General features: G+C 43.2%; 1 protein-coding gene across 4 annotated transcripts in view; it reads right to left on the bottom strand.

Moving 5' to 3' along the window:
- Positions 1–23,753, bottom strand: part of LOC126342369 (hyccin) — a 167,083-nt gene that overhangs the window by 25,287 nt on the left and 118,043 nt on the right. For all 4 annotated transcript variants that reach the window (XM_050001849.1, XM_050001850.1, XM_050001851.1 and 1 more), the window contains one exon: positions 20,431–20,831. In XM_050001849.1, the coding sequence (XP_049857806.1) occupies positions 20,434–20,831 (398 nt within the window). In that variant the 3' untranslated portion in view covers positions 20,431–20,433. The remainder of the gene's footprint in view (positions 1–20,430; positions 20,832–23,753) is intronic.

Below are 23,753 nucleotides of genomic sequence, written 5' to 3'. Positions count from 1 at the left end.
CTGCCAACAAGCCTGTCACTGTGGCAAAAAGAACCAGAAACGCTTGAACTGCTACTTGTAATTAGTGGCAGAAATGGCACTTTGATGTAGAAAGCTATATAGGCATGTGTCTGCAGTGTGGGCAATGTGCACAACATATGTGGCTGCAAAGTCCATTACAGCCTTTGCTAGGCACTTGTAGGCCTTTTGCAATCATGGATTTAGACATCATGGGACTTTTCCCAGATACAACTGAAAAATAAATATTTTCTTCAAGTATAGAGTTTTTTTCTTGGTACTTGGTGGTAGTGCCAGTTCCAGATATAATGGACGGGACTGTGTCAAAAGTATTTGTGACTCACTTGATGCTACCTTTACAAGGTCTGATGGCATGTTGGTGGACCAGGGAACAAATTTTATATCCGGATTTTCTGTGCAAGTGTGCAAATTGTTAAGAACTGAAAAGTGGAAAATCATCCCCTTCCACACCAAAGTGAATGGCTGTGTTGAATGAATTCACAAGACGATTGTTTGAATGTTATCCCATTTATAAACCACACACACAATGAAACTGCCAGGAAAGTTTCATACCAGGGCACACACTGCTGCAAAGTGGAAATCTCATTCTGGGAACACACACAATGACAAATTGTTATCTTCCATACATTTTGTCTTCTTATAACAGTTAAATTAGCAAATCAACAGGACATGCTCTTTATGGTAGTCCTTATGAGTTCTCCTTTGAAACACACGAACTGCCTCCCAGTGTCAGTCTAACATAATTAAAGAGTTTAGTATGTCACTGTAACATGATGTGCCAAAAAAATGCAGCACAGTTATCTCAAAGCCACTTCAAGGTTAGTTCAGAGAGGTAATAGAGGAGCAGTATTACCCCATATAGACAAGGTGATTGGGTGTCATTGTGAAACCTAGCAATTAAAAAAGGAAAGACAAAAAAGTTCTCTCCAGACTATGAGGGACCCTATCAAATTATGTGACTAATATCACCTGTCAATGCCAAAATATAGCTCGCCAACAACTTTATAATTGTTCGCTTCAACAGACTGAAGTCTATAATGGGCAAGTCATGTCACCCCTGCCTGCTGCGACTATAGAACTGACAAAGGGACAGGGTACACCTTGCCAACAAAAAAATGTCAGTGATTCTGGTACTCTACATCTCTGTGACACGTTAAGTAGTCGTTATGTGTAATGTCGCCTTTACCGTGCTCTCCATTTTGATCTCTCGCTTTTCTTTCCTTGGAATGTGCAAATGTCATGCCATCAGGTATCTTGTTTCACCTTATCATGCAGTGCCACTTGTGCAGTATATAAACTGTCTGTATTTATGGTTTTGTTCTTGTTTGATGCTGTGTTACTCTACTACATATTTATGGAGGTGGTGAGAATGCGGATCGATCTTTCTACGAGCTGTTGATTATTTACTATTGTGGAGTCCCTGCAGTTCCACAGGAACAGACACACGTTTTATTTCAATTTGAGCTACTAACCAATTTGCACTCAGTTAACTCATTCATTAGTTCTCGGAAGAATATGAGTGAGAGAAGCTACACACCTGTGACACATTGCTAACACTTCATTCCTATACTATCTTCTGAAATTCCTGTACAGTACAGAATGGGAGGCTATGGATTAAACCAAGGTTCTTGCCATTTGACCTCACATTGTACTGCCACATCTCATGCCTGTGTACTACAGCACATAATGTACTTTGATTACCAAGCACAGCTGTGCACGATGGACTCTGTACTAGTGCTGTGCTGGAATGTGCGGCATCAGTCGTAATATTCATGCCTGAGAACAAGCATAGACTAGCCACAGCCTGGCCTTTCTCCTCCGTCCCACGGAACTCTTCTCAGTCAAGATGATGACTACACTTCTCAAAACTCTTATTGACCCCTCACCAATGAGAATAGTCTATAATCTTCTCTATTGGAATTGCAGACATTTTATGGACGTTGTCCACACATGCGAGTTTAATCTTTTTCTTTTCTTAATGCTGCACTGTAGACATTACAAATATTAAAGGCCTCACTTCAGCCATTTCCAATACAATTCTACTTTGCGTCTGCTGCTCTCTTTTTATCCTGGGTAATGTAGACCTGATGCCCGCCCCTAGCACAGTAGTACACATTCATATGCCAACTAGCTCCGCAGACAACGAGGAGATTGAAGAAATGTATGATGAGATAAAAGAAAAGAATCAGATAGGGAAGGGAGGCGAAAATTTAATAGCCATGGTGGACTGGAATTCGACAGTAGGAAACGGAAGAGAAGAAAAACTAGTAGGTGAATATGGGCTGGGATAAGGAATGAAAAAGGAAGCCACCAGATAGAATATTGCACAGAGCATAACTTAATCATAGCTAACACTTTGTTTAAGAATCATGAAAGAAGGTTGTATAGATGGAAGAGGCCTGGAGACATTGGAAGGTTTCAGATAGATTATATAATTGTAAGACAGAGATTTAGGAACCAGGTTTTAAATTGTAAGACATTTCCAGGGACATATGTGGACTCTGACCACAATCTATCGGTTATCTAAATCTACATCTACATGGATACTCTGCAAATTACATTCAAGTGCCTGGCGGAAGGTTCATCGAACCACCTTCACAATTCTCTATTATTCCAATCTCGTATAGTGCGGGGAAAGAATGAACACCTATATCTTTCTGTACAAGCTCCTATTTCCCTTATTTTGTTGTGATCGTTCCTCCCTATGTAGGTCAGTGTCAAGAAAACATTTTCGCATTCCGAGGAGAAAGTTGGTGATTGGAATTTCGTGAGAAGATTCCGTCGCAACGAAAAACACCTTTCTTTTAATGATTTCCAGCCCAAATCCTGTATCGTTTCTGTGACACTCTCCCCCATACTTCGTGATAATATGAAATGTTGAGTAAAACTGAAGAAACTGCAAAAATGTGGGAGTTTAAGGAGATGTGATCTGAATAAACTGAAAGAACCAAAGGTTGTAGAGTGTTTCAGAGAGTGAATTAGAAAGCAATTGACAAGAACAGGGGAAAGAAATACAAAAGAAGAAGAATGCGTAGCTTTGAGAGATGAAACAGTAAAAGCAGCAGAGGATCAAGTAGGTAAAAATATGATGGCTAGTAGAAATCCTTGGGTAACAGGAGAGATATTGGAATTTTATTGCTGAAAGAAGAAAATATAAAAATGCAGTAAATGAAGCAGGTAAAGAGGAATACAAACATCTAAAACATGAGATCGTCAGGAAGTGCAAAATGGATAAGCACGGATGGCTAGAGGACATATGTAAGGAGGTAGAGGCATATATCACTAGGGTTAAGAGAGGTACTGCCTGCAGGAAAATTAGAGACCTTTAGAGAAAAAAGAATCACCTGTATGAATATCAAGACCACAGATGGAAAACCAGTCCTAAGCAAAGAAGGGTCTACACAAGGTCAATGCACTTGAGAACAATATTGTAGCGGCACCACCGTTTAGGATAGGGAAAGGTAGTTTTGTGCGATATTCTTAGCACAAGTTACAGCCATGCGTGGACCGGATTGCATTAAGTTTCACTGACCAGCAGTTGCGTAGTGGAATGGAGGTCACAGGGCCGTCGAACCACTGAAAAGAGTAAACGCACCAGTTCCCATGGTGCAAGCTGTATGCAGAATGGGCCCACTGGCGCAACTAGGGTGTGGTGCGTATGTGACGCGAAGTGACGCGTTTGAGAAACAGAGGCGCACAGGCAAATATAAATAGGTGTTGTTTTCTAATGAGAGTGATTCAAGTGTGGCAGCTCTCCTGGACAGTGGGGCGTTACACTCTGTCGGGCTACACGCAGCAACAGATGAAGCGACAGCATCCCAGTACACAGCGGGTCATTGGTTTGACTCTCTGAGGCCGACACGGGGTCCACAGCCAGCCAGGGCTAGCCACTCTTCGGGTCACTACTGTGGGCAGTCGTCTTGGCTCCCGACACAAGCTGGAAACTTCCGAGGCGAGGGCCGCAGGTTCGGGTACCGGAATAGGGGTGGTCGTTGCTGCTGCATTCCCAGCTACGCTAGCGGGGAAGAAGCAGCAGCGGGGCTGGCCTATGGCTCCCGGCGGAGCAGCGCGGAGACAATGAGGACAGTGGTCACTGAGTCGGCTGCTGGCACAGCCATCCTGATGTAATCAGAACTCTACAGCTGGCGAACAAGGCCGGCACAACACAGTGTTGTGTTACACAGGCCGCTGGGGGTGCTACCTCAGCACTGCGGGGGCTAGTGACGCAGACTAAGGTGAACAGAGCTCTGTAGAGGAAATGAATAAATTTATTTGGGAAGTTCTCGCTGAGTTTTAATATGGCACCTCCTGGCACCCATCCACTACACGTGGTGTCAAAACGCTGCATTCGGCATCTGACATCACAACAATATTATGGAAATGGAAGAAGATGTGGATGAAGATGAAATGGGAGATACGACACTGCATGAAGAATTTCACAGAGCTATGAAACACCTAAGTTGAAACAAGGCCCTGGGAGTAGACAAAATTCCATTAGAACTACTGATAACCTTGGGAGAGCCAGCCGTGACAAAACTGTATAATGTGCTGAGCAACATGTACGAGACAGGCAAAATACCCTCAGACTACAAGATGAATATAATAATTCCAATCCCAAAGAAAGCAGGTGTTGACAGGTGTGAAAATTACTGAACTATCAGTTTAATAAGTCGTGGCTGCAAAATACTAACATGAATTCTTCAAAGACGAATGCAAAAACTGGTAGAAGCTGACCACAGAAAGGATAAGTTTGGATTCCGTAGAAATGTTGGAATGTGTGAGGCAACACTGACTCTATGACTTATCTTAGAAGATAGATTAAGGAAAGGCAAACCTATGTTTCTAGCATCTGTAGAATTAGAAAAGGCTTTTGACAATGTTGACGGAAATATTCTCTTTCAAACTGTGAAGGTGGTAGGGGTAAAATAAGGAGAGCAAAAGGCTATTTACAATTTGTACAGAAATCAGATGGCAGTTACAAGAATCTATTGGCATGAAAGGGAAGCAGTGTTTTGGAAGGGAGTGAGACAGGGTTGTAGCCTATCCTCGATGTTATTCAATCTCTATATTGAGCAGCAGTAAAGGGGGGGATTGGAATAGGAATCAAAATCCATGGAGAAGAAATAAAAACTTTGAGGTTTCCTGATGACATTGTAATTCTGTCAGAGACAGCGAACGACTTGGAAGAACAGTTGAACGGAATGGACAGTGTCTTGAAAGCAGGATATAAGATGAACAACAACAAAAGCAAAACAATGATATTGGAATGTAGCAAATCAGGTGATGCTGAGGGAATTATATTAGGAAATGAGACTCTTAAAGTAGTATATGATTTTTGCTATTTGGGGAGCAAAATAACTGATGATGGTTGAAGTAGAGAAGATATAAAATGTACACTGGCAATCGCAAGGAAAGTGTTGCTGAAGAAGAGAAATTTGTTAACATCAAGTCAGGATATCCTTGGTTGGGTGTGGGATTGAAGGGACCAGACTGCTAAGGTCATCGGTCCCTTGTTCCACGATAAAATCACATGAAATAAAAACTGTCAGTCGTTAAAAACGGAGAACTGAGACAAGGGACGACACAATACAAGAAAGACAGACAAAGACCAGACAAACGGAACTAAAATCACACCGAGTGTGAAGGTGGTTGGCCGACCATGAAAATAAGGAAAAGCCAACCACCAAATGACATTAAAACCCACAGTTTAAAACCACAGGCCAAAGGCCCAAGTCAATACAGGAAATAAAAGGACAAACACTCAAATCATACGACAAAAACCCCCTGCCCGAATAAAACTCAACACGAGGTCCGCCATAGCACCGTCATCACATAAAAGGGCAGGGAGGGTATCAGGCAGCGCAAACGTCTGCCTGAGTCCTGTTAACAGCGGGCAGTCCACCAAAATGTGGACCACCGTCAGAGCTGCCCCGCAGCGACATAGCGGTGGGTCCTCCCGGCGCAACAAATGGCCGTGCGTCAGCCCCGTGTGGCCATGGCGCAGCCGGCAGAGGACGACAGAGTCCTTCCGAGAGGCCCGCACGGAGGAGCGCCACACACCGGTCGTCTCCTTCACCGCCCGAAGTTTGTTGGGCATGGGCAGGGTGCGCCACTCGTCACCCCAGGCACCAAGCACTTTCTGGCGCAAAAGCGACAGGAGATCACACTCCATAAGGCCGAGTTCCAGAGCCGGTGAACTCACTGCCTGTTTAGCCAGCGTGTCAACCCGCTCATTGCCCGGGATGCCGACATGACCTGGGGTCCAAACAAAGACCACGGAGCGGCCGCAACGGGCAAGAGCATGGAGCGACTCGTGGATGGCCATCACCAGACGGGAACGAGGAAAAAATTGGTAAAGAGCTCGTAAACCACTCAGGGAGTCACTACAGATGACAAAGGACTCACCTGAGCGGGAGCGGATATACTCTAGGGCGCGATAGATGGCAACCAACTCGGCAGTGTATACACTGTTCCCGGGTGACAGCGACCGTTGCTCACAATGATCCTCTAGAGTAAGAGCGTAACCAGTGCGACCAGAGACCATCGAACCATCGGTATAGGCCACGGCAGATCCGGGAAACTTGGCAAGGAGAGAAACAAAGCGGCGGCGGAGGGCCGGAGGAGGGATCGAGTCTTTCGGACCCTGTGCCAAATCCAGCCGAATGCATGGGTGGCGCACACCCAAGGGGGCAGACGGAGATTGGCCCGGAAAACAGGCGGGAGAGGAAAAAACTCAATCCCACACAGTAGAGCCCGGATGCGAACCGCGATCGTACACCCTGACCGGGGCCGCCTGTCTGGAAGATGGACGATCGAGTGCGGGAACAGGAGACGGTAGTTGGGATGCCCTGGCAAGCTACAAACGTGGGCAGCATAAGCGGCCAGAAGTCGGTCGCACCGGATCCGCAATGGAGGAACACCAGCCTCCACAAGTAAGCTGTCAACAGGGCTTGTCCGAAATGCTCCTGTGGCGAGTCGGATGCCGCAGTGATGGATGGTATCCAGCAATTGCAACGCCGATGGCGATGCCGAACCATAAGCCACACACCCATAATCAAGGCGGGACTGGATCAGCGCTTGATACAGCCGGAGAAGGGTGGACCGATCGGCACCCCATCCGGTGTGGCTAAGGCAACGGAGAGCGTTTAAATGCCGCCAGCATGTTTATTTAAGCTGCCTAATATGAGGCAGCCAAGTCAACCGGGCATCAAATACCAGTCCCAAGAACCGATGCGTCTCTACCACAGCAAGAGGTTCACCGTCAAGGTAAAGGCGTGGCTCAGGGTGAACCGTGCGACGCCGGCAGAAATGCATAACGCAGGTCTTAGCGGCCGAAAACTGGAAGCCGTGCGCTACAGCCCACGACTGCGCCTTGCGGATAGCGCCCTGCAGCTGGCGCTCAGCAACTGCAATGCCAGCGGAGCTGTAGTAGAGGCAGAAGTCGTCTGCATACAACGAAGCTGCGACGGACGATCCCACTGCCCCAGCGAGCCCATTGATCGCAATTAAAAACAGGGAGACACTGAGGACAGACCCCTGTGGGACCCCGTTCTCCTGGACCCGGGAGGAACTATGGGACGCAGCAACTTGCACACGGAAGGAACGAGACGACAGAAAATTCTGAATAAAAATCGGGAGCGGGCCCCTAAGACCCCAACCATGAAGTGTGGCCAGGATGTGATATCGCCAAGTCGTATCGTACGCCTTCCGCATGTCGAAGAAGACGGCAACCAGATGTTGGAGGCGTGCAAAGGCTGTACAGACGGCAGACTCTAGGGAGACCAGATTATCGACGGCAGAGCGGCCTTTACGGAACCCACCCTGAGACGGAGCCAGAAGGCCTCGAGACTCGAGGAGCCAACTCAACCTCCGGCTCACCATACGTTCTAGCAACTTGCAAAGAACGTTGGTGAGGCTTATGGGGCAGTAGCTGTCCACCTCCAGCGGGTTCTTGCCAGGTTTCAACACGGGGAGGACGATGCTTTCTCGCCATTGAGACGGGAACACACCCTCAACCCAGATGCGGTTGAAAACATCTAGGAGGCATCACTGGCAATTCACAGAGAGGTGTTTCAGCATCTGGCTGTGGATGCGGTCTGGCCCAGGAGCCGTATCAGGGCAAGCAGATAGTGCACTCTGGAATTCCCAGTCGCTGAAAGGAGCATTGTAGGACTCCGCGTGGCGCGTGTGAAAGGAAAGCCTCCAACTTTCCAACCGCTCTTTCCGGGAGCGGAAGGCCAGTGGGTAATTCGTAGATGCGGAACACTGAGCAAAATGCGCTGCTAACCGGTCCGCAATCGTGTCGGAGTCAGGACACACCACTCCATTCAGCGAAAGCCCAGGGACAGAGACAGGTGGCCGATCGCCATGGAGTCGCCTAATCTTAGCCCAAACCTGCGATGCAGAGGTACGGACGCCAATGGTGGAAACATACCGTTCCCAGCACTTCTGCTTCCGTTGGAGAATAAGGCGTCGGGCACGGGCACGGAGCTGTTTAAAAACGATGAGGTTCTCCAAGGACGGGTGCCGCTTATGGCGTTGAAGAGCCCGCCGACGATCTCTAATCGCCTCTGCGATCTCGGGCGCCCACCAAGGCACAGTACTCCGCCGAGGGGACCCGGATGAACAGGGAATCGCAGATGCCGCCGCAGAAACGATGCCGGTGGTGACCGACTGAACCACCGCATCAATGGTGTCAGGGGAGGGAGGTGCGATAGTGGCGAGAGAGGAGAACAAGCCCCAATCAGCCTTATTCAGAGCCCATCTGGAGGGGCGTTCAGAAGAGTGACGCTGTGGTAATGACAGAAAGATGGGGAAATGGTCACTACCACATAAGTCGTCATGGACACTCCAGTGGATGGATGGTGAAAGTCCGGGGCTGTAGATAGAAAGGTCGATGGCCGAAAATGTGCCATGGACTACGCTGAAATGTGTCGGCTCTCCCGTGTTTAAGAGGCAGAGGTCAAGCTGCGAGAGAAGAGTCTCGACATCTCTACCCCGGCCAGTAATCGCGGCGCTACCCCACAGGGGGTTATGGGCGTTAAAGTCGCCCAGTAACACAAAAGGAGGAGGCAGTTGTGCTATCAATGCAGCCAACACATGACGCGAGACATCACCATCTGGCGGAAGATACAAACTGCAGACAGTAATAGGCTGAGGCGTCCACATCCTTACAGCGACAGCCTCTAAAGGTGTGTGAAGAGGTACACATTCGCTGTAGACAGAGTTGAGGACGTAGACGCAGACTCCACCAGATACCCTCTCATAAGCTGCCCGGTTCTTGTAATAACCCCAATAACCACGTAGGGCAGGGGTCCGCATTGCCGGAAACCAAGTTTCCTGTAGGGCAATGCAGAGGAAAGGGTGACTGCTGATGAGTTGGCGAAGCTCAGCAAGGTGGTGGAAAAAAGCGCTGCAGTTCCACTGGAGTATCACTTTGTCCATGTCGGAAAAAGGTGTGAAGGGGCCAAGGAGGCAGATCACGCCACTGGGTCACCTGCTGCCACCGATGGAGGACCAGTACAATCTGCTTCCATGGTGTCTGAGGGTCCGGCGAGATCCAGGTCCTCAGCGGACGCCCGGATCTCCACCTTATCCTCGGACGCAGAGCCTGTAGGGAGCAGTGGGGTGGATGCCACCGCGTGTTCCTTGGCCTTAGAGGTCTTCTTCTTCGTCTTGTCTCTCTGGTCCTTGGGTTTCATTGGCTGGGAGGGCTCCAGCGAGTCAGTCTCCGGGACGGAGGAGGAGCGGGAAGCCCTGCGACCAGCCGCTGGTCTGCTTTTCTTCCATTGGCTGACGTCACCCTTCCCAGAGGCGGAAACCTGGGAAGGAAGGGACCCAAGGGACCCTTTCCGTGCTATTCGAGCCGGGGAAGTTTGAGGCTTCCCCAGCTTAGAAGTGGGGACTGATGTCCCCGATGGTTGGGGGGTTGCTGCTCCTGAGGCAGGTAGTGCAGGAGCAGCAGGGAGTGAAGTGCCCCCCACCATCAAGGGGGCAGGTGTAGCATTCCGGGTCTGAGAGGTGGCAGTCTGAGGGAGAGCTAATGGGGCCATAACAGTAGTAGCCGCGGCGTAAGAGGCAGTCATTCGAACAGGATGGAGGCGTTCGAACTTCTGCCTGGCCTCAGTGTATGTCAGGCGGTACAGGGTCTTATACTCCATGATTTTGCGCTCTTTCTGGAAGATCCTGCAGTCCGGCGAGCAAGGCGAGTGGTGCTCTCCGCAGTTTACACAGATGGGAGGCGGAGCACATGGAGTATTGGGATGTGATGGGCGTCCGCAATCTCGACATGTGAGGCTGGAAGTACAGCGGGAAGACATATGCCCAAACTTCCAGCACTTAAAGCACCGCATCGGGGGAGGGATATATGGCTTGACGTCACAACAATAGACCATCACCTTGACCTTCTCAGGTAAGGTATCACACTCGAAGGCCAAGATGAAGGCACCGGTGGCATCCTGCTTATCCCTTGGACCACGATGTACGCGCCGGACGAAGTGAACACCTCGCTGCTCTAAATTGGCGCGAAGCTCGTCATCGGACTGCAATAGAAGGTCCCGATGGAATATTATGCCCTGGACCATATTAAGACTCTTATGGGGCGTGATTGTAACCGGAACATCCCCCAGCTTGTTACAATCGAGTAACAGGCGGGACTGGGCGGAGGACGCCGATTTGATCAGAACCGAGCCAGAGCGCATTTTGGACAAGCCCTCCACCTCCCCGAACTTGTCCTGTAAGTGCTCGACGAAGAACTGAGGCTTCATGGATGTAAAGGATTCACCATCAGCTCTCGTACACACCAGGTAGCGGGGCGAGTATGGTTCGCTGGCATCCTTAGTCTTTCGTTCCTCCCATGGTGTAGCCAGGGAGGGGAACGATTTGGGGTCATATGTAGTTGCATTGTATTGAGCCCTGGAACGCTTAGAGACTGCTGGCGGCTGGCCGCCAGCAAGAGATGATGTACCACGCTTCATTGCGGGTCATCCGCCCTGATGCCACCTACTCCGACCAAGGGCCCTCCCCACGGGCGCCACCCAGCCTCAGCAACGACCACCTGGCAGGATGGCCATTGCTGGGAGTCCCAATGCCCCAAGGAGATAGGCATCTACTCCTTGGCAGACGTGGGGAGTTAACGGCGCTGGCATCAGCAGAGCGATCCCTGTGTATTCAGGGGGCTACAACCAACAGGGTACATGGCGGCCCCACCACAACGGACTGGCTACCGTGCTGGATTTCAGGTGATGTAGTCCAATATCGTCATTGGCGCATAAAGCGACACAGCATGGCAGACTGCAATAAACTGCACCCAAGAACAAATCCACGCCCAAGAGATGGTAGGTGAGCGGGACTGCTAAGCGATGACGACAAACCTGGCTAGAGATGGTAATGCATGATGGACACATCACTCCTTGTAAGGCGCCCTTCCCCAATCGGCTCGCTCTTCGGAAAATTTAGAAGGATGGAGGTCAAACCCGTTAGGGGACCATCTCACAAGGCCAAAACGTTTGAGACTCCTTTTAGTCGCCTCTTACGACAGGCAGGAATACCGTGGGCCTATTCTTACCCCCGAACCCACAGGGGGGAGGATATCCTTCCTGAAAGTATTTGTATGGAGTGTAGCCATGTATGGAAGTGAAACATATATGATAAATAGTTTAGACAAAAAGCGAATAGAAGCTTTCGAAATGTGGTGCTACAGAAGAATGCTAAAGATTATATGGGTAGCTCACGTAACTAATGAGGAGGTACTGAACAGAATTGGGGAGAAGAGAAATTTGCGGCAGATCTTGACTACGAGAAGGGATCAGTTGGTAGGACACATTCTGTGGTATCAAGGGATCACCAATGTAGTACTGGAGTGAAGTATGGAGGATAAAAATTGTAGAGGGAGACCAAGAGATGAATACACTAAGCAGATTCATAAGGATGTAGGCTGCAGTAGTTTCTTGGAGATGAAGGTTGCACAAGACCAAGTACCCTGGAAGGCTGCATCAAATCAGTCTCTGGACTGAAGACAACAATGACGGCGGCGACGACGATGCCGCCGCCGCCGACAATGTGTCTGTACACATTAGGTGCAACAACCTGGCCCTGTGCACATCAGGTGCAACGACCTGGCCTTTTGTCATCCAACTGCTTTATTCAGTCACTCGACAACGCCACACAGATACTGGAAACTTTGCTTTTTTCTTATATGCATCTACAATGTTGTCAACCATTTAGTGTGATAATCCCACAGTGTGAGGTGAAAAAGATGAGGTTTTCATTTTCCATTACTGCAATCAGACCCAATTTGCGCCAGCTGCCCTTTGAGGAATCGAGCGATATTTTGTGACACATTACAAATGACCATAACGCTCTGATAAAATGCTGTAACTTACTTTATAAATGGTTCACCACTAACACGAAACAAATAAACGACAGGTCACAGTCATGCAGGTATTCTTTCGAAACCTGCAAGTGACAGAAACCAGCTCAGATTCTAGCTATGAGGTATTCAAAATTCTCAGCTGGTTCTTTCTCGAAGTCTATGATTTATCTGGGTACACCCCTAAAACCTTTTTGTCTGCTTTTTAGCATGAACCTTGTTGGGAAATGTCACTGTGAAAGTACATTGGTTATTGTATGACGCAAAACATACCAATATTTATCTACAGCCCCAGCTCCATGTTATTTCTGCATGTGTTTTGTTCAGCAGCATTTACATGCCCACATGCCTGGTACACTGTAGCATGTTGTGTTCAGATACAGATTCATGAGCATTAACAGGTGGAGGAGGATTGGGTCAATTAATGTGAACATGTGATTAATTATGCAAACTATTGTGTAATCAGAAAAGGAAAGAGTAAATCAAACATTTTCTAAGGACCTAGTAAATGTTAAGACCGTTTAAGTGAAGATGTACTTAGAGGCTCACGGAATTGTCTTTTAATTACAACATGGACTGCTGACATAATACTGGATTCCCAGGTCTCTTGCACCATAGCAGTGGCGGTTCACTTCGATCATTAACTAAGAAGCAGCACATTAACAAGAATTCAATCTTTATTGCCAAAATTTGGATTTCCCTTAAAGACGCACTGGCATAAGCCAGTCAGCAATTGTTGATTTGTTAAAGAGCTTTCTATTTAACCCCCTCTGATGCATATCAGATGTGGTGATTAATGTTTTAGTAGTTGTGATATCTGACATATTGCATATGATGATTGATGTTTTATTATTTGCTACGGTTCATGTATTTTTGTACGTGTAACACACCTGCTAGTTCCTTCAATGCAATTATGCTTGAGCTACTCTGCACTGTTGTGTAACCGTTCGCCAGTCTATTGTGACATCCTTATACAAGACATCTTACACTTCATACTGATTGCCTCCCTTGCATTCTCCACTCTCAATTGCACTTCTAAGCAGCATTTATATTTGTTTCATCAGTTTATATGAAATCATTTTTACTTTACTCCAAGGACAGCTGTGACAGTTCTTTCCTCTTTGTATACACTTCATTTATTATTGCATTAGTAAAAAACCATTCATTCAAATCCTAGGAGATCAGTAGCATACTGTTTTTACATGAAACCCCTCAAATGGATCACTTGCAGTGCCTGCACTGCCTTTCATACTACCAATATGTTGGCTCAGCCTGCCTCACATGCTGCTTGACGATGTGCATGTTCCTCATCATTTAGTAATCACTGCTATCCTCAGCCTCTTCTCCAATTCAAAGAGTACAAAGGAGCTTGCATACATCACTCTGTAGAAACCTAGTGCACACCTCTACCCTGTTCCCTAACTGTAAAGAAGCAATCAGTTGCCTTTTTTGACCCATTCCTTCCTTGTGAATTCCTGTCTCTGTCCAGTGCAGCAAGCCTTATGTAGTGCGCAATGTGTGGACTGCATCTACTACAGTCACAATTGAGTAATTCAATGACCATGAAAAGTGACAGATCACTATGGATTGCGCTATTGCACATATTGATGACGCAAACTCTCAACAATGTATTATATTGATTATAACACTACTGAACTCCATCTCAACTCTTCAACCTCTTGTTTTTCTTGGGGTAGCCAAATGGCTTCTACTATATATTTGAAGGGCTACTGTAAGTGACTTCTGAGCCTCAGTCACCTGGCAACAACAATAAATGGAGGGCAAATTCACTGAGGGGAATGGGGCATGGACCCTCCCTTAGGTTTTTATATTCATCTGTAAGTTGTAGTTATGTAACCCTTCATTACAAGTATAGGCAGACAGAGAGCTCCTACTAATGCTAAATCCTTGAGTTGATCTCTTAACACAATAAGACTGAATACCCCCAGGTGCACGAATGCATGCGAGCTGAAAAATGAACTACTACTCTGCTAAACCTACAGCCAAAGCATAGTACCTAGAACATAAGATATAGTTTGTATCCTAACTGATGTTGCACTTGACGTAGTTTGTTCTTTAGTTAAAAGAAAAAAAAAAAAAGAGAGAAGAAGAAAGAAAAGGGATGCTTAAAATAAAGCACAGGCCCACATTTTTATGTACGATACAAACTGTCAGTAAGAATATTTGCTATTATTATTATTATTATTATTATTATTATTATTATTATTATTATTATTACTATCTCTAAGATACTTCATGGGCAGTGTGTGGCAGTTGAAGAGTTCATCAGCAGACATATTTGCATCAGAACATATATGTCATGTAGTTTCCATCAACACATGGATAACTGAATGGGTCCCTCAGAAGAGGGACATCGAGAATCATCACTGAACATTGCATATTCAAAAAGTAAAGATCAAATATCATAGCTGTAGCTGTTAGTATGTTTCAGTTCAATTCTGATGTCCACAATGATAACATGTAGTATATGGTCACATAATAAATGTACATTGATCTACAGTCTAGGGGTATTTATTTTTTAAATTATAGAAGAATAAGTAATACCTCAAGAAGAAAACTGCATCAAGTTTATTTTTTTATAAATTTGCAATCCCAAAACCTTTGTAGTACCAAAAATGATCACTTATGAATGCTCTGTCCTCAAACAAGCTCACTCCAACCCTTCTCCCATTTACCCGTCCACACAGACAAATATGACAATATGCAAAGAAAAAAAATGAGGCTTGATCATAAATTTTGTACAGAAATTCTACATTTGCATCTTCATACACCCATTCATCCAAAAAGTTGTGAGACAGATTTTATTCCTGGTGTTCAAGTGATATTAGTGCAGTAACTATGCAGTAGCTACAGTGGTAGCTTGTATTAACAACTATAAACAACAGATGTGTATTCAAACTGTCAGTTGTTGGCAGGCAGTGTTAAGTAGTGGACATGTGGCTATGTGCGTCAGTGCTGTTGTGTCATGAATCTCAAAGGAGCAACTTCTAAATCAGGTGTTGAAGATGTTCTCCAGAATGTTCTGAAGAAGAGAAAACTGTATGCAAAGTTTGCTCTGCACAACTTGACTCCTGAAGAAATACAACTACATGTCAATGCCTGTCACAACTAGATATAAATGTAAAACATGGACAATTCTTTTATTGAAAAAATAATCGTGGATGACAAGACCTGGTGTTATCACTATGAACCTCCCACAAAATGAAAAAGTGCAGGAATTCACACAACGGGTCAATGCTACATAACTGACAATCAAGCCAATGTGATGTGCAAGTTGATGATCATTCCAAAGAATGACTGTCTTACACTTTCACAAGGTTATAGAAAAGTTCTGTCTGCTGTAATCAAGTGGAAAAAGATTATGTATAACCACCAACTTAGCTTTTTTCTATTAATTCAGTGTCAAAACTTTTTGAACTGACAAGGTATATGCTCTGCAAGCTACTGTGCAATGTTTGACAGAAAATACCTTGCACCAAAATTTGTGACGACCTATCCCGTTTCATTAAAACAATGAATGATAGAAATATAATGTATACCCAACTGTACATTCTAATCTCTCTCATCGTATTATTGTGAACCCTAAATGAGACACACAAGAGGGATTGTAGACTTTCTGTGCAGTGCACTTTGAATACCACTTCTCTACATTTACCCAACCGGATTTTGTGAAAATTACCACTTAAATTCTGCAAGCGCCTCTGTTACACTTTTTATACAAGCTATACAAATTGATTGCAATGCTATCAGTGAATCTCTAAATTCATTTGGCAGGAGGAGGATAATATGTGGTGTTCACCTGAAAATAGGCCAATCACCTCCAATGAGCACTTCCCCTTCCAAATACTTGCACACTGTCGTCGTGGTCTCACCACAGCCTACAGTTGCTTGTTTATCAGCAATCGAGTGGGTCAGTGTCTCTTCAACTGTTTCCTCAACACGAAGACTCTTGCACTCTCACTCATTGAAGAGGCATTGCTGCTTCATTAGTCCGCTTGCTGTCAGAGTTTTGTTCCAATTTATTCTCATTAATATTGCACTGTTGATCAGGTCGTCTTTTGGTTATTACTGTGGCTGTTGTTATGATTATTATGGGTATTTTTCTAATATAGTTCTTAAGAATGTCAGAAAGAAAGAACACTGAAAACCATATTTTTAATGAGGAGTGACAGATTAAGTACTTTTTTTGTATGCAATTTTCATGAGAAATCGTAATGTCTAATATGTAAAAAATCTTAAGCAATTTTTTCAATGAGGCAACACACAGGCATTACTTTCATGGCGAATGATGTGTTTTAGTGGATAAGATAAAAAGAGAGATACAAGACTTACCTCAACCTTCAAGTCTTACAATTAAACAAAAAACATGCATCATATGTGGTATGCTTAGAAACAGAAAAGACTCAGAAATGTGTCAGTGACGATGTACTCATGAAAGAATGTACAACAGAAATGACAACCGCATTTGTTTACAATGATACTGCTGAACAATTTAAAAAACCTGCTTTGTCACATAGAGAAAAAAGTCAAATTCTTGATATAGGACATAACATAAAAAAAGAAACTAAGCAATTTAATTTCAAAATTTGGGTATTATTTTCTGTACATGGACAAGAGTACTGATCGAACAGAACTCTGTTAACTATTAATTTTTATTTGCATAATATCAAATGACTTGTGTGTGCACGAGGAGTTACTTTATTTTAGTTTCTCAGAATAACAGGTTTGGATATTTTCAATTCAGATAAAGTGTGTCGATGAAGCTTTTCTTTGAAAAAAAATGCAATTTGTACTAATGGTGCACCAGCTATGGTTGGTAGCAAGAATGGTTTAGTTGTTCAGTTAAGAAACAATAGAATGAAGTTTAGCTTTGCATTTCATTACTCACAGGAAGCACTACATGGGAAAAGTGTCAGGATGTTGCCCACAATGAAAGTTTCAAGATTAACTTCCATTATTGATGTATGTTCCAATGAGATATTCGTAATTGTTTAAAAAATTTTAAATCTTTACAGCCAAATATCATTTTCTTTCATAATTCAATGAAAATTAGTCTTGGAAGTGTTAGAAGTGATGTTCAAGTAGTAGTCTGCTGTTTACAAAACAATCCATTCATGGTTTCGAGCACAGAAAGAGGTGCTGCAATTTCTGAAGTCATGCCATGATATCAACATACATTTACGAAATTACATTTTCTTCAATGAAGTTCATTAAATCTGTTCAGCATAATGCAAAGGCCAATGAGTAGTTGGTACATCAACTTCGTTTTGTACAACACTAAATGAAACTGATATTGCAGAACTTGTCACAAGTAAGTGAAATAAATCTAACCAAAATATTTAAATATTATGAGAAGGATAGTCACTGTTCACCATACAGCGGAGACACTGAGTTGCGAATAGGCACAGCAAAATGAGCTTTTGGTCAACAAGGCATCATTTGCCAAAAGCTCATTTTCTGACTGTCTTTTTGTTGTGCCTATCTGCGACACAGCATCTATGCTGTGTGGTGAACAGTAACTATCCTTTCCACAATATTGTTACATTCTGTCCTGGATTATCCATAGTCAAAGTATTTAATAATCTAGTTAGTATAAGTACAGGAGTTTCACATAATAGCCAAATAAAAATCAAAGTTTTAGTATTACTGTCTTAGGGCATTTCTGTTTAGGGCATAATTACAGCTCACGGCCCATGATGACTGACAAGTCACCCTGCATTTGACTGGCATGGCTATCATGGAGGGTGAAGCATTCGTTGGAGGAGAATGGCTCATGAGCCATACTTTACCAGGCCTGCTCCAGAACCTCTTGTGTACATCTCTTTCAACAGTTGGACATACTTACAACAGCCCCACAGTACATTTATTCTGTTATTAAATTTGCTGTCAATAGTTAATTACAGTGCATAAACAACAGTAACATTCATACATACAATACTAGAAGGACAAATGTGTTCCATCACTCAGTGTTAGTTTGGCACAGAAAGGAGATAGGGATTCAGCCATGAAAATCTTTGACAATTACCCAGTAATGTAAAGAATTTGATGGATAGTAGACTTAACTTCTAAAATAAACTGAAATCATACCTGCGTGATTACTACTACTACTCCACAGAGACGTGAAAATAAAAGGGACACTAACTACCTTGCAGAACTAGTACTTCCTTTATCGCGGAAGAGAGAAGGATGTTGTTGGGGTGAGAGACCCAAATGTAGTGTGTAGTTTGAGTGATCCGCCCATCCTCTAACCATTTCCCACATATCACTCTCTCCTCTTTAATGAAGGAACTATGAGTTCTGAAATATAGTAGAGGCGCTCTTTTTCTTATATCCACTAAATAATTCATCTCCTGAAAGCAATTATTGGCCAATAGTTCTGCCTCAACCTATTGATACGAGTTTTTGTAAGATTAAGAGTTACAATGTTACATGTGAGCTAGTTGTAAGCCTGCTCTATTATGCTCCTGGCTGTATCTGCTATGAATGTGATAGAGCACTTTTATCAGCTTAATAGTATCGTCAGCAAACATCACAGATTTTTATTGTCCTCTAATATCCTAGGTAAATCACTTGTGTATGGTGGATTAAGAACACTAACAGTCCAAGCACAGAATCTTGTGGAGCACCATATTTCATGTTACCCCACTCTGAATTCATGTGACATCATTTGTTAGTGCGATTCCCTATTTTCTAATCTTAAAATAATACTCCATCCATGGAAGGGAAAACATTTTAATGCTGTATCACTTTAATTTACCTTGTAGAATTGCACGTTCTAGATACCCAAAAGGCTGTGGCAAATTCACAGAAAATTGCAAAAGTGTTGATTTTTATTTTTTAGTTATACAGTACGGAATTCATTAGATTATATAAGGCAGCTATAAATGATTGATTCATTTTCAAAGTTCTATATTTTCTGAAGTATTGCATGTACAAATATGACTGATGCTTGAATAGAACTTTAAACTCATGAACTTTTCACTGTGCTCACTAGTTGGCACTCCAATGCAGTGCAGAAAATGGTTTTTGTAGTTGGAATATGCAAGATACTTACCTGTTCAAAGGAATTGTGGAAAATAACCACCACGTAAACAGAGCTTTGCGCATTGGTATCGACAATCTAAGGTCACTGGTGCTGCTGGTGGTGGTGGTGGGGCATTTGAGGATTTATCAAGGCCCGAGTTTTGGTCCCGAGACAGAGAGTTCACAGCCGATTTTCAGAGGGAAATAATTTACTGTTTCAACCAACAATGCATCAACTTAATAGCGGAGTTAGTGTAACACAAATAGGACATTTGTTAAAACAATGACAGTGTATGTTCAATAGTGTCCCATGTACTGTATTATTCTGCAAAGAGCAGTGTGGTTAGGTTTTTACTGCTCATAGATGTTCAATGGTAAACTATTAAAGCAGTATGTTGACATTTGCCTGCAGACTATTAATGAGGCTTATCAAAAGTTAACCTATAGTGAACTGGCCATCTATCTGTGTAATATTGTGGGCTTGTGAAAAGTGAGAGTAAAGAACTGTGAAACGCAATTGTTCACCTGTGGGCTACATCATTTATAGTAGTCAGTATTGAACTTCACCCCCCCCCCCCCCATTTTTCAGCCAGTGTAAAAATACAGTACATTGACACTCAGCACTTATCAACGAAGAACAATAAAGCAGGCAAACGTCACAGGTACTTAATCTCATTTGTTTTACTGAGTTTATTCATTTGACTGAAGAAGTTTGCAACTGAGCTTGTAGCAGGCAACCCAGTTGACTTCTGTTAGAATTAGGTGTGTGACACTAACAGTAAGTCAAAGTGTGGTTGGAGTCCAAGCACTGAGGACACACAATACCACTAGAGGACCATGACTAAGTCAGCATTTCAAATACTTTGTATATAAATGGAATAATTAATTAGCTAAAACAACAAAAGCATATTGCCATTAATATAGCTGTGTTGTGAGATGGAGAGTAGAATAACTGATCTATTGCCTCAGTCTCTTTCTCTCCAGGATACTTTACTTACCTCTCAGACAGTACTGACTTGAGTTGCTGAAAGATGCTCCACCTCCACAGATCCATTTCCACTTCCTGCATCTGTAACCATACCATCACCTCCTGTAGTGCCCTCACTACTGCCTGCACCAGAATCTGGGCTGTCTGAAGGAGGCTGCAGAGGACCGTTACTCTCAGCAGTGACAGAGCGCTTTGGTTTCTTATCTGAAGCTGCAACACCATTGCTACGAGCTGTCTTCTTTAGCCCAGGAAAGCTGGGGAGTTTCTTGTCCCTTGTTCGCAGGGAACTGGCACGTGGAGTGAGTCGTTCTCCATCACCCTCTCCCTCCTCTGTTATTGCACTCAAGTTCTTAGACTCTGGAGTTCCACTCACACTGCCGTCCTCTTTTGAAGTTTGGATTGGAATGTCGTCTGTGCAAAAATCAATAATGTATCATTCTTTTGGAAATAGTAGTTTTGAAAAATATTGAAAAAGAAAAGAGGGAGGAAATGGAGAAAATACTACAGCTAGTCAATGAAGTTACATTAAAGGTTTATTAAATAATTCCAAACACAGTAACTTAATAACATCGGAGTTGAAAAGCACATTCTGACTATCATCCAGTTGTGACATAAAACAGTTTGCTTGTTTAAATTTTCAAATGCTATCTGGGCCTTTGCAGCCTCTGACGATGTCTCCAGCTTTAGAAGCTGAAACATTAGGCAGAAAAATACACACTGGACCATGGACTAATGTCCATACAACAACAACCTAGTTTTTTTGAACAGGATTCCATAAGTGTTAATATTCATTTATTATCAGATATGTGGGTTTGGTTTATATACGGAACTTTTGAGCGAATGCTAATTTGCTAATTTCAGCTTTTTCAGTGGAAGTTGGCATCATAAAATGTAAAAGTTATGGTATTTTAATTTAACGATCTGAGAGTCAATTTCCAGGTGCCCTTGATCCAGCCAATGTCAGGTTTGGACTGGTATTGCACTACTTCAGTTTCATTAAGAACCCACCATACACATACATATAGGTCTTATTGCGCTGGGTAAACACTCCCCAAGGCATTTTAAAGCTACTGGCAGTTTTCCATGGAGGGGAATCTGTGTACCACTTCTGTCTGCCTCTAGTGAAGTCATGTGGTTAAATGTGACATTTTTCAGTGTTTTTGCACGGCCATCTGATGAGGGAATGGGTACCAGCTTATTATTAACCTTCGCAGATGAGGAAAACTAAAAACCACATACAGAATTAGTCCACAAGGTAAATTCAATCTAGAGCCAGAGACCTCTGTGTGCCATAGGCATGCACTTTAATGTGCTCAGCAATCTGGGCAGCTAAACAGTTTCCAGTATTACATTGTATTTATCACAAAACCTTTATGCAGTGCATTACAAGCAAAACATAAAATAAATCATACAGAATGACAATATATCTGTACAGATTAGCATAGTTCCACGTGAATAAGCCTCACTAATGGAGCATATGACACGCTTATGATCTTTCATTCACACCTAGGAACACCTATCCCCTCTCTTTATCCCTTATTGTACTTTTGATTCAACTGACTCATTAGAAGTTGTGTTTGTGCTATAAATACTAATACACATTAGAGACCAGAGGCACCCTCTTTAGCACAGGGCCACTGCTACTCTACAAGAATGCTGGAACCGTCTCTGGGTGGAAATGAAATGTCAGTTTCATGATTCCACCTACAGTGTGCTCGACTTTCAGGAATGGTCAGTAATAAAGTAAATCACCAATGTATTATCACAAATGGCAACATGTCTTGCAGCAGCATGAATGTGAAGAAAGAGGAGATGAGAATAAGCATGACAAGGCCATGACAAAGTCATGTTTTCCAGTATGTCACATATGAAACTGAGTTCCTCATACAAATTCTACACTAATATATGAAGCAGAAGAAGGTGGCATTCACAAAATCTATCATGACAACCTGTACAGAACCAAATGTGTTTACTATCAATTACAATGGTTTTGCACCTATCGGAATGTTAGTTGTTATAAACACTTTTTTGTTGTATATGAAAATTGGAGCATTTAGAGACTGCACTAAAAATGACATCTCTTTGAAGGAAAATGAAAGGTTCTCCTATAATAAATTATCTGTGATATTTACGATCTTCTGCGGAGTATACACTGCACAAAACACTGCTCAGTTCTTAATTATACAATAGGCTTCTGTCTTAAAAAGAACTTCTCTCAGACATTCTTCTTTCACTTTCATGGAAATGGCAAAGACCAGTGAGCTGCATGCAAAATGGGGCAGATATTGTACCAGCTTTTACCAATATCACAGTAAGATATGAGAAGAATAATCTGCTGCCCTTATTAGTGAACACATTATAAGGAATAATGAAGTTCTATTGGTTCATAAATTGTGTGTTAATTGTTCCTAATTTCACTTTTGAGGAATGGACAAATCCAGTGTTTCCCAGAGTCCAATGCTAAAACTTACAGTGCTCTTCTGTATCATTTTTTTTTGTTTGTAGCTGTTGTACATTTTAACATTCAGTGTAACGCAAAAGGAACTGTAACTTCATTACAAGACTGATAATAGCAACTCACTATTACCACACTACAATCTGTAGAATTGGAGTGCTATAAATTACCCCACATTTTGCTCTCAACTAAAAATGTTACGTACAATACCAACATTAATTACGAAACAACTGGAAAGTAGAGCAAACAAACATATCTTCTATCTGTAAGTAAATAAATTTTACAGATACATACTACTAAAGGAACTTTCCTGACACAAAAGACAATGATGAATGAACAAAATCAAGAAACATTTCTCATAGAAAAAAAGCAACTCATCCAACATAGTCAGGAAAAGAAACAGAACAAAAAGGATTCCACAAGATATGAATGAAGAACATTATACTCCACCAGTCAGCTGAGTGGTACAAGAAAACAGTTAATGTGAAATAAAGAGAAACATTTTGATAAGAGAAGCCAAACTACAGTGATGTAAAGAACAAACTTGAACAGTACCTTTGCCTACTCTGCACAGAAAAATTTGCAAATATATACAGTATTGTGAAGTCATGACACAACCAGCATTTTATATGAAAGTTCTAGGAGTATGATTACATATCTCCCTGATCCCTGAACTCTCCATATACTAAAATATTTTCATTGATTATTGTACAGCTTAACCAAACTATAGAACTGATGTAAGATAACCATAATAAGTTGCTGTTTATGCTAACTTTTAATATGCAAAAGGTTTCAGTCTAAGACCATCACCCAGCATCTATTGTACAAGCATCATCATGACTATAGAAAAATCTAGTACTTTTATAGAAGCAATTGTT

The sequence above is a fragment of the Schistocerca gregaria genome, chromosome 1, assembly GCF_023897955.1.
Source record: "Schistocerca gregaria isolate iqSchGreg1 chromosome 1, iqSchGreg1.2, whole genome shotgun sequence".
Classification (NCBI taxonomy): Eukaryota; Metazoa; Arthropoda; class Insecta; order Orthoptera; family Acrididae; genus Schistocerca; species Schistocerca gregaria.
This window is presented reverse-complemented; position numbering and strand designations above follow the sequence as displayed.